At 40.3% G+C, this 12329-nt stretch overlaps 1 protein-coding gene across 1 annotated transcript; it reads left to right on the top strand.

Annotated features, from left to right (window-relative positions):
* Positions 1–903: 903 nt before the first annotated feature.
* On the top strand, positions 904–11928 carry slc17a6a (solute carrier family 17 member 6a). Its single transcript, XM_020659078.2, has 12 exons — positions 904–1568; positions 2967–3222; positions 3688–3806; positions 4789–4903; positions 5899–5986; positions 6201–6287; positions 7280–7422; positions 7506–7655; positions 8807–8939; positions 9026–9136; positions 9236–9363; positions 10119–11928. The coding sequence occupies exons 1-12, from the start codon at positions 1483–1485 to the stop codon at positions 10446–10448; spliced, it is 1746 nt and encodes a 581-aa protein (XP_020514734.1). The 5' UTR covers positions 904–1482; the 3' UTR covers positions 10449–11928.
* Positions 11929–12329: the final 401 nt, after the last annotated feature.

The raw sequence follows: 12329 nt of genomic DNA, 5'->3' as shown, positions 1-12329 counted from the left end.
TTACACCTACATTCTGTGTGCTGGCAGGGTAGTTTGTCTTGGCACAAAGACAAGACACTGTAACAAAGACAGGAACAACACTTCAGGTTCAGGGAGGTTGAAAAGGTTCACATTCAGATTTTGAATTTAGTACTGTAAGTACGACGGAAGAGGGAAAGCTTGGTGTGGAGGAGGAAACCTTTTATAACCTGGGTCCAGCTCAAGGATTACAGCTGGTCTCCCACCACGTGATGCCGTTCTACTTCCTGGTAGTGATCCTCGGGGTTCCCCTAAACCTACTCTCCCTGTGCGCTTTCGTGATGCGGGACCTCCACCTTGACAACTCCGCCTCCTGGAGGTGTGCAGTCCTGGTCCGTTGCCCTGCAGATGCCTCTGCAGATTCAGCACATCTGTCCCTCGTTCGGAAAGGAGTTACAAGCCTCCTCTTCTGTCTGAGGCCACGAAGCACGGGGCTTCAGAAGTGCGCTGAAACTGTTGGAAAAAGGAAAACACTGCAAAAAACGATGGTTTCAATACCTCTTTATGTCGTTTAATCTCTCATCAGCTGAGATGTGGTGCTTACACAACACCGCCTCTGTGTGGTTGAGTGCATACTGTACTCTTCAGTGTGGTTACACATGCGTACATGTCAATTTAGTCTGTGAAAAATGGTTTAAACTCAGTATTTTCATTTTATTACCACACCTTTTTCATTTTTTTTTTAAATTCCTGATGTTTTAACACTTTCTGCAGGTTTGAATTAACCCGAGAACTATCGGGATGTTCGTTGTAGAGGGAGGGTGTGGATGCAGGGATCCATTCTTTGTGGCCGCTTCAAGTGCTTCTTCAGTTTCCGAAGCTTCATCCTCAAATCCCTTTTCTGTTCCGTTTGATATTTGTGTAGGTGAGAGGTTGTAAAATTGACCACTGGGGCTGTTAACAGATTTTTCGGTAGTAATTGAATGAGAGCAGAGCAGAGAAGCGGAGAGAGGGAGGAGGGGCTGCGCGTAGCTGCTGACAGGTAGATGAGCTGTGCGCTGTCCGCGGTGCTGAAACCTCCTCCGGCTGCTGCTCACCGGAGATCCTCAGCTCAGATCAGACTGGAGCTCTACTAACCTGCACCGGATCCTCATTTCTCACTATTTTTTTCCCCCTGCACTATTATTTAGAGAAAACTACGAAAAAAATCTACTTTTTTATTTCCTGTTTGGTCCTTTTTCCTTATCGCTGCCTGGATCTTAAGATGGCACTGCGTGGATTAACATTGCGCAAGGCAGAAGCGGACTTATTTGACTGCTGTTTTGTGACTGTGAAAGCAACCCTCTCACACTGAACGGGTTCCCCCTCTTTCTCCATTTTCTTCCTCGTCTTTTCAGGACATCAAGGCGTTTTCTGCCTCAAAACCAAAGGCGTGCTATTTGGATTATTATCTCAACAATATGCTCATTATTGCAGCACTTCCATTTGTTATAGTATTATAGAATTTTTAAAGAGTATTTGGACATGGAGCCAGGAAAGGAGCAAGCTCCCCCCACAACTAAAGATGGGCTAAAACAGATCGCGGGAAAGGCCCTCGGGAACCTGTACAGGTAATTGACATTTCTGTATGTTTTTTAAATTAAGGAACTACGAATTAAAACGAAAGAATACATGAAATCTAGACATTAACATCACATATTAAGTATGCATTGGCTTTGAATGTGTTTATTACTGAATATAAATTAAATGAAGGGGGAAATCTCTTCTTTCTGGGATGAATCACGCGCAGGATTCTGGATGTGGCCCGAATATTTAAGGATCAGATATTTCCCTGGAGGATGATCCCTCCACCAGCAGCTGTGGGTGTTTTTTTTAATAATTAATGAAACAGAGCGAGTCGTGACACAAGGTCTGAGGATATCTATTACCTTATGTATCCATCTGTATTCATTCAAGATCGATGGACTTCATATCAATTGACTCCCATTATTTTTTACACTTGCAAGAGGATCTGGATGAAATGTGGTCCAAAGAATAAATGGATCCCTGGCAGCACAGCAAACACATCCTCAGTCTAAAACTAAAAGTAGTGGAGCAGAGTGTGGGGAACAGATTTTCACACGCACGACATCTTATTTAAATCGTATTGGAATTGCGAATCAACGACAAATAAGCCAGAAAATATTTTTCTTATTAATCATATTGAAAATGCAGCTGTTAGAAAATATGCATATAACCTATAATCCGACCATTGATGGGAACATCCTATTGTTTTAGATTTATATCTAAATTGTATTTGTTTAGTTGAAACAGATTTTTTTTAAATATAGACGTGATTCAAAGCTATGAAAGGAAAAAAACTGTGTAGGTTGACTTCAGCTGTAGCAGGCCAGTGCTCGCACAGGATGAGGCCTTCACATTCTAACGATTCGTTTTTAAATCAACCTTAAATTCCTTTTTATGAATTCCACTTTAAAGGCAAAGCAAGATACCGACCCCACATTTATGAGTTAATAAATAATAAAAATTGCACAAATAACTCTAAACAACGCTGCTGCTGATATTGCTGCAATGCGGTATTAAGGTCATTTTCTCTTCGTTTGCCAGCGAATCTTTCTTAGAGAGGAATGTGAAGAATTTGAGCGAGAAACGAAAAAAAAAAAAAAAAAAAAGATGCACTTTGACTTGAACAAAAAGCTGCTGGATTTAAAGGCCTGATCCACATCAAGCAGAAAATAAAGACATTGTTATGGCCTGGCGGTGATAGTGCACTGCAAAGATGAAAGCTTTTTCTATGTAGAATAAAAAAATGCAAATAGTCCAAAGAAGAATAGACTACTTTAATATTTATGTTAAGTTTTTTTCTGTAATTGCAGAAAATCACACTTTTTCCACAAATAAATCTCGCTTCTCGTTCTTTTAAATAAGCATGATGCCTGATTTTCACACATCCAAGTGTCGACATTGAATTTAGCCTAAAAAAACAAATACTATATTTAACCGTGCAGGAGGCTGGAAAAGCGGCAGCAAACAGGTGAGGTGATCGAGCTGACGGAGGATGGGAGACCCTCGGCGGACCAGGAGCGGAAGGCGCCCCTGTGCGACTGCACGTGCTTCGGAGCACCGCGGAGATACATCATCGCTATGCTGAGCGGCCTCGGCTTCTGCATCTCCTTCGGTATCCGGTGTAACTTGGGTGTGGCCATCGTCAGCATGGTCAATAACCACACGATCCATCAGAACGGCAAGATCGTCATCTTAGAGGTGCCTGCAAACCCCGCCCCCTTAAACCCCCGCACGAGACCCTATGTCTGAAATGAGATTGGGGCCAAAAGACACACCCAAAAACCCCAACATCTATTTTTAAATTCCATTTAGAAGTCGTTTGGCTTGTATTTTATTTAAGGTATAAGTACACCACTGTAGTTGTTTCACATTATAAGTCATTTTTCTTAAAAATAAAAACAAAATTAAAACAATCGCCTCATTTTGCTTGTCTGAGTAGATCGATCAAATTGGCTTTAACACCGTCGAATTTGGGGGAAAAAATATATTATCTTTCAGAAAGTTGGCCTATTTCTATCTGAAAGCCTATTTGTGTCTTTCCCACTCAAACAACATAAATACATTTTGATTTAATGTGAATTAAATGTGACTTTTAAGCTAGCCTATATTATATAAAAGGGAAAACCCTTTAATTCTGTTCTTCATATTTTCCGTGTGTGAAAGAAAGCGAAATTCAACTGGGACCCGGAGACGGTGGGGATGATCCATGGGTCCTTCTTCTGGGGCTACATCGTGACTCAGATACCAGGAGGATACATATCCTCCAGACTGGCTGCAAACAGGTAAGTGCACGCGATCATTGCACAAACTAGATGAACTCAATAGACTGTAGTGGAGGGGGGGGGGGGGGGGGGGGTAGCTTTCCTGCAGGAAATAGCTTTCCTGTATTGGTTTGCTCTCATTTTTTTAAGAATGGGACTGTAATTTAAGTACTATCAATGAGTGGGTATACTGGTTTTGAGGTGTCAGTCTGACCTTACAGGGGATTTGGTGATGCCCACCAGGCGTGCCTCCTCATGTTAATGAGCTCCCACGAGACCACCGTGTCTAATCCTTTATGTTCACAGACATGGCAACCACAGCAGCCACAGCTCGGTGTGAAATGCGATTCTTAGTGATGATTGGAGTATGAATTTGATGGTCATAGCACCTTTACGCTATATTGTTTTCATAAAAAAAACGATTATTCAGTGATAATTAGAAAAGGGAGCAGAGAAAATGTTTCATAAAGAACAATAGGCTACATATTGTACAACAAAACTGTAAAGTCCTTGTTAACAATAAATGTAATTGCAAAAGTGATTATGATAACAATAATTTATATTAGGATAAGTTACAAGTAAACGTTGTTATACAACATGGATATTGGGGGATTGTTGGATTTTTTACGAGGGAGATGGAGCCTAAATAAGATGCAAATCTTTGAAGAGCTTCCTGATGCCAAGTCAGCTGAGCCCACTGACGCCTTCTGCTGCAAACACCTCCTGTCCTCACTCCCATTACACTGAAAAACTGCCTGCTGTGTGTGTATGTGTGTGTGTGTGTGTGTGTGTGTGTGGCATCCAATTAGGACTGATTTATCCTCCCTATCCGTGCTTATTTTAACATTGAAGAAAAGAATACAACAGCAAAGGATATTTATCTGCCTTTAAATATCTTTTTTTAGAGTGTTTAAATTAACCAGATAATGCTGTTATATTCAATCAGATGCTCATGATTTGATGATATTCTGACAAATAACCCTATCACACTGTTTTTCTTCAGAGTTTTTGGAGCTGCCATCGTGCTGACATCCACCCTGAACATGTTCATCCCCTCTGCAGCCCGCACTCACTATGGATGTGTCATCTTTGTGAGGATATTACAGGGGCTGGTGGAGGTACTGATGCTCTGTTTATCCATCACATCTTGACCTTTTACAGACTCTCAAATGATGCCTCATTATCAAGCTGAGGACTAAACTTGATTCCTAATAAAAATGTCCTGACATTCTGAATTTGATCAGGTTATACTTGCTATCTGTTTGAATCTGCACTGGGGGAAAAAAAGCCCATTATTTAGACAATCTAATCATAATACTATACACAATTACCAAACGAGCACACAGACAGCAAACAGCATACAAACTTGAATAGCAGGAGCTTATGTGTGTGGGTTTAGCTGACCAAAACAGCCCCATGTTCACATAGAAACACATAGAACAAAAGGGATAAAAGCACTCAATGAGGGCGGCTCCCACAGCTCCACAGAATGGAGAAGATTTCAGGGAGGGAAGCTTTTATCAGACTGAAGGTCATCCTCTTTTGTTTTTTTGTTTTGCTGTGTACTACCGTTTCAAAAGCAGCCCATGAAAGCGAGAGAGCGCGCAAACGTGTTGATGCCCATCGAATTATTACAGCAAATTAAACATTAGCATTTCAGGGTGTCTCCCACTGCAAGCCCCAGCAATTTGTGTCTATCAATAGTTGATTGTATGCCACTTAGTCTGTAATGAAGATTTAATGGGAGCAATTCAGTTTTTTTTCCATGAAGTGGGTAGTCAGCTTGAATTTGCACTGACTCACACCTCCGCCATTAGTCTCTATTAGAAAGGTCAGCTACGATACATGTCAGTCTGTTTGTTATTAACTACAATTTGTCCTGTTCGCCTGAAACAAATAAGAACTGACTGCGAAATTCAAGAAGAATATCTCAACATTGTGAAAGTGGATGAATATTTGTAAAATGTAGTCTTTAAAATTAAAACAATACATAACAGTTTGCACAGTAACACATTATTTGTTTGCCTCAAATTTATTAAACCATATCAAAGTTATTATAGAATGATGCTTGTGTGTTTATCATCTCACTGTGATGCATTCTGTCCCTGTGCAGGGAGTCACTTACCCAGCATGCCATGGGATCTGGAGTAAATGGGCTCCACCGCTGGAAAGAAGTCGTCTGGCAACCATCTCATTCTGCGGTACAAAAGCAACACACACTGACATGTTTCTGTGAAAATAAGTGAATACATTTTAACATCATATTACTTTTTACTCTGGGATAAAGGTTTAGAATTACAAAATATTATGTATACCGTACAATGTAGAAAATGTGTCACTACACACTGCAACGACGCTGCCTTCTGAGTAAGCAGTATCAGATTCTTCTGGGTCATTACTATTTCTCTTGTTCAGGATCCTACGCTGGCGCAGTGATAGCCATGCCTCTGGCTGGGATCCTGGTCCAGTACACAGGCTGGTCCTCTGTCTTCTATGTGTACGGTGAGTGTCATTGTCATGAACTGATTTTGTTAAACCCCTAACAGCAAGTCGTTGCAACTCAAAAGAAAAACTACAACACACAAGTTCAAAAGAAATGGACTCTTATTTTCAATTCAATCCACTCAGGACTTTGCTGCTCCAGTCTGACATGGTCTCATACCAAAAGCCTATGGAGGCTGAAATTAGCAAACAGAAATCAGATATTGCAATGAGGCTAACATTACAACATGTTTTCGATTCATATATCCTTCTGTACTCTACTCTAACACAAGCAACAACCTTCCTGTATGAAAATGAAGCCAACACTGAAGGACAAAAAAGTGAAGACACTTACATTGTCACTAGAGGCTGACTCCAGGAGTCAAGTGTATTCTCATTGACACCAATGTGAAAACAAACTTGTTCACAACCTGGACCTATACCCCTTTGGTCTTTATAGCTCATTTCCCCATCCATTACTACTGAACCCACAGGTTGTAAGTCATAATTAAAGTTAGGGAGAGTGATTCTGGAGAAAACTTTGAACATATGAACTCAACAACCAAACCAAAGTACACTGCTCCCTGTAGTGATCCTTCGCAAACACCGCTTCCCAAAGTCATGAAGGCAAATTGCTGGCTCATCAACAAATGATGCGGAATCCAGACCAAAGGGATAGTTAACCCAATAGAGAAACAAACTTATCACGATCATGGTGTAGCTCAGTTCTCTGTGGACGTGGAGGCCTGAGCATGGACGCTAGGCAATAATAATTTATACTTTATTAATCATGATGGTATTTTGCTTATATTGCTTGCTCCAAATTGTAGGCCCAATCCCAGAGCCATACAAGGAGACAGAAAGAACAGACAAGAGTCCGACTGAGTAGATACTTTCTGAAGTTGACTAAAGATGTTTTGTTATAGAATCAAATCGCTCACCTTTAAGGATGTTGCTGCTTTGAGTGACATGTGTTTTAATTTCTGATGTATTCACTCCGATGATGTTATCAGGATGCTTTGGGATTTTCTGGTACATGTTCTGGATCTTGGTGTCCTACGAGAGTCCAGCGGAGCACCCGACCATCACCGAAGAGGAGCGGCGTTACATCGAGGAGAGCATCGGTGAAAGTGCTCAGCTGATGGGTGCAATGGAGGTGCGTTCTCAGTCTTCATATGTTGTCTTCTTCGCGCTCGCCGAGTGCTGTACATCCGGCTCATTCATGGGTTGTTTCAACAGAAATTCAAGACTCCCTGGAGGAAATTCTTCACTTCCATGCCAGTCTATGCAATTATCGTGGCCAACTTCTGCAGGAGCTGGACCTTTTATCTGCTCCTCATCAGCCAGCCTGCGTACTTTGAAGAGGTGTTTGGCTTTGAAATCAGCAAGGTGAATATATCCCTTATACAAGCACATACCAGACACAAAACTATCCCTCAGCTTCATGCAGTTTATTTTATATAAATAGAGGTCAACAATCTTCTTGATACTAGCATTATAATCTGTTTGATTTTGCATAGAAGACTAAAACAACTCAATTTGTAAATGCAAAAACTGCAACCAATTGTATTTTTCCATACCTTATTAATGTCATGGACAAAAGGTTTCATGGGGGTGCTTTGTGAACCTGCTGAGAATTATCACCTGATTTTGAGAACCTCCACATCTGGACAGAGCTACATAACATGTTTTAGATTTATTTTTTGCTATCTGATTACAAGGTCACTGTTTTGATTCAGCCTTATCACAGTACTGGTGGGTTTTTAGCTGCAGCATATAATGAAAAAAGTTCAAAGTTTCTTTCATGTTACTTTTTCAGAAACAAACTGTGCAGGCATAGTTAGCGACCAGCTGGTCAACACAGTGGAGCATTTAGCACCTACAAAGAGAGGCATTTGCTTAGTCTTTCTTTGTTGCTGTTGTTGTTTTACACCTTGTCTGTAAAGCACTTTGGTACACTGAGCCTGCTTTAAATGTGCGATACAAATACACTTGACTTGACTTGAGGAATTAGGGACCTAGCATCAAGGTAAAAGACGGTTATTATTGCTCTTACAATCATCACATGGACACAAAACATAACTCCATGTATTGCAATGTTACTCTGTGACTGCTAGATGTGAAGATTTTCTTTCTAAACTTTAAATCCTCTTTGTATTTTTCACTGATGTATATATTACAATGATTTTGCTTGTTGCCCATGAGGGAGCAATTTTGCAGTGAGCTCTTGTAAAAGTGATGTGGCTACTTTGTTTCTCGTGTTTCCTTTAGCTAACGTGTGACTAATCAAGATTACACTTCATCTTAATTGACAATCTTCATCCTATTACTACTACTGCTGAACTTTTAATCAGACTGGTTTGTCAGATGTAATTCAGGCTACTGGGGTTACTGCAGATGATTTATTGCTCTGAAGTGGTGCTGGAGCCAGAAGAGGAGACACACAGATTGGCTCTGAGACAGAAAAAATTACTTTTATGATGAAGGAGTCATGGTAGTTGTCACATTTTGCTTCAGACACAATTTTGATGTTTTCTCAGGTTGGGATAGTGTCGGCGCTTCCTCACTTGGTCATGACCATCATCGTGCCCTTAGGGGGCCAGTTAGCTGACTACCTGCGGACACACAACATCCTGTCCACCACTGTGGTCCGTAAAATCATGAACTGTGGAGGTAGGACTTTTACATCAGTTCTTTGTGTGTTCCCTTGAAATTTCAGAGCGATTCCTCAAAGTTAATTCTTGTCTTTTTGTTTTTAGGTTTTGGGATGGAGGCCACTCTCTTATTAGTGGTGGGTTACTCACACAGTAAAGGGGTAGCCATCTCTTTCCTAGTTCTGGCCGTGGGTTTTAGTGGATTTGCAATATCAGGTGAGTCCCAAAACAATCGATTCTAGTACAAATTCTGAAGTAACATAGTAGCAAAAAAACAAAAAGAAACAAAAAAACAATAATGTTTTGTTGCTGTAGGTTTTAATGTCAACCATCTTGACATCGCGCCACGCTATGCCAGCATCCTCATGGGCATCTCAAACGGTGTGGGTACACTGTCAGGGATGGTCTGCCCTCTTATAGTGGGAGCCATGACGAAGAACAAGGTGAGTCATATCCAATCATACAGTGATGGAAGGGTTAATGTTTAGAAGACATTTTAATAGCTAATGAAAATATGATTTCCTATTTGAGTATCTCTGAAGCATTAGATTCATTAAATGTATCAAACCTTAAATTGGAGACACATGTTGTTACAGAATACTTAGAATTACTTTTAGGATATGAATTAAAATAAAAAAAGAATAATGCTGAATCAATGCACAGAAACAGGATAAGAATTTGCATAGTGTGTTTTTGTTGTTTCAGAGTGTCTTTTACCACCATCAACCTCAGTAGCTGAGATATGCAGCAATCTAGGAAGTACTCAAAACTGCAGTTCTTCTTATGGCCACTTGAGGCTGGCAACTAAAAAGAGTCATACTCAATAGTCCACCATTTTAAAATGACCAATTTTAGAGTAATAATGAACACGTATACGACCTTGTGAAAAAAAAAAAAGAAGTTTGATATGTAGCTATATTGTCCCCATTTATGTGTGATGCACTCGGGGTAGAGCACCTGTTCAAATTTCAACGTTGTGAATTTTTGGGCCTCAGCTTATGCATAATGTGATGCCTGACATCACTTTTTCTACTATCTACTTTAAACCAGTTAGAAAAAAAAATACAAAAATGTGGAATTATGTGACACAACCCAAACTGTTTTGCAGTACTTCTTCCCACTTCTCAATAAGTCAACTATGAAAATAGATCACCAGAGCCTTTTAAGAAGCCTTACTAACACTACTTTCCGTCTCTAGACCCGGGAAGAGTGGCAGTATGTCTTCCTCATCGCCTCCCTGGTGCATTATGGGGGCGTGGTGTTCTATGGGCTCTTTGCGTCTGGGGAGAAACAGCCATGGGCCGATCCTGAGGAAACCAGCGATGAGAAGTGTGGCTTCATCGATGAGGATGAGCTAGCCGAAGAGACGGGTGACATCACGCAGGCGTACGGTGCAATGGCCGGTCCCGCTAAAAGCTACGGGGCCACTGCACAGCTAAATGGAGGCTGGGTGCAGGACTGGGATAAGTCGGAGGAGTATGTGCAGGAACCGGCAGGGAAGATATATTCTGAGCGTGGCTACTCTTAAAGAAGGGGTGAGTCTGCTTCCAAAAAATACAACAACAGACTCTTCATCTTGGATTGCACAAATAAGCATTATCTTAGATATATAAATCCATTCTGTGTATTCAAGTAAAACGGTTACTAGTTTCAAAAAGCCAATGTAAACAAATAGTTTATTGCAATGCAGAACAATCCTCATTAGATTGTCACATGTTTCTCATCACATGTACCAACGGTAGGGCTTCACTAGACAGAAAGCAGTTGTAAAGAAATCTGCAGGCCTATGTTGTACTTCTTCTTAGGCACCCAAACCTCATCAATCTACTTGAACATAAGCCAGATGACACTGCAGTTGACCATCATATTGGGTCTCTACCACTCTGATTGCACTGAAACTATAAGTATTCAAATACAAGATTCTATTCTGTTTCTCTAATGTGTTTTATGTACATGTATATATCTGTATACCGTTTCTGTGAGACTATTGTGGATTTTGGGTCGTTGATCTGTGTTAACATTAATATAAAAGGCCATATTTTTCATGGACAGTACCTTTTCAGGGAGATGTCTGCTTGCAAAAAAGGTCTTCTTCTTCTCAAGCGAGGCCTATAATACACTATGACAAAAAAATAGCGTGAGTGAAGTTGAAATGTAGAGTTTTAGTGTGTGTTTGTTTGCATGAATTTGCTCAAATCAATGTTTCAGATGCAGCCACCTCATGGCCATCAATAGTCCTCATTCAGCCTATACTGCTTTGTTCTTAGATACGTGTCTTCTGCCATTAGAAATAACAATACAATGAAATTTCATGATCAGGTTGCAGTCGTGATGTGAGACAATTCAAAAAAGTTCTGAAGGCGATTGCTCAGAAGACATTGTTTATTGATGTTTGGTGTGCACTGCAATAAATTCTGTGTACCAGCCGCCACCCATCACATTCTGTTTTGTAATGTAACACTGGCTTGCTGTATCTAAATGTAATTGTTTTGGAGTCATGTGATGATTAACATTAAGGTGTGTGTTTTAACAAATTACTAGTGTCTGGAGAATCCAGCTTTAGTGCTCATGATGAAGGACATGTTGCATTTTGACAGCGAGGAATGCAGTACTGTATATGAACAACCAGGTTTTTGTGCTCTCTCTCTTTCTCTCTTGGTGTTTCTTGGTTGTTTCCATTGTCACCAACAGTACTTTATGGACACTTTGATATTGTCATGTTTGAGTGGACCACAGGAATTAATAGATGGCTCTTCCACCCGACTTTATTTGCTATGGAACACTTTGATTTGATGTATGAAATCTGCAAGGATGTATAAAATAAATGGATATTTAAGAATGTTTAAGATGACCAAAAGATGCTATTATGGCTTTGTGCCTGAAGTTTATGTGAAAAAGATAAATGTGATTTTATGGATTCTATTATTGTGTTTAAAGAAGAGGTATGTTGATGTCAAAAGGTGTTATAAAAATACTCATATCATTTTATAAAAAACAAAACAACCAAAGTCATGTTTTTGTCCTTCTTGCTCATATTTCCATCCTGTGTGTTGATGGGATGTACTGCAGTGTGTTCAGCTGTTAATCTGAAGGTTAGAAGTCCTCAGAGACTGGAGGAAGAATATCAAACCTGTTAACCACTTTCTCCAATCGCTATCCTGCTTCTCCTGTCCTCTCCACGTTCCTCATTAGTAAATCAATGCCTGACGTCTCTGGAGTCCAGAGGAGAGTTTTGGACACTGTGGCTTGGTAATTGGTACAGGGAGAGAGAACACTAATGATATTACCATAGTTTACATGCCTACAAACCACAATTATTGTCTGTCTACCAGAGTCCTGACTTTAATATGCAGTGTAAACTCTCCGGAGGTGTCATGTAGGTGCACAAAAGTGTGACAAACCTATAAAG

Source organism: Labrus bergylta, chromosome 7 (assembly GCF_963930695.1).
Source record: "Labrus bergylta chromosome 7, fLabBer1.1, whole genome shotgun sequence".
In the NCBI taxonomy this organism is placed as follows: Eukaryota; Metazoa; Chordata; class Actinopteri; order Labriformes; family Labridae; genus Labrus; species Labrus bergylta.
This window is presented reverse-complemented; position numbering and strand designations above follow the sequence as displayed.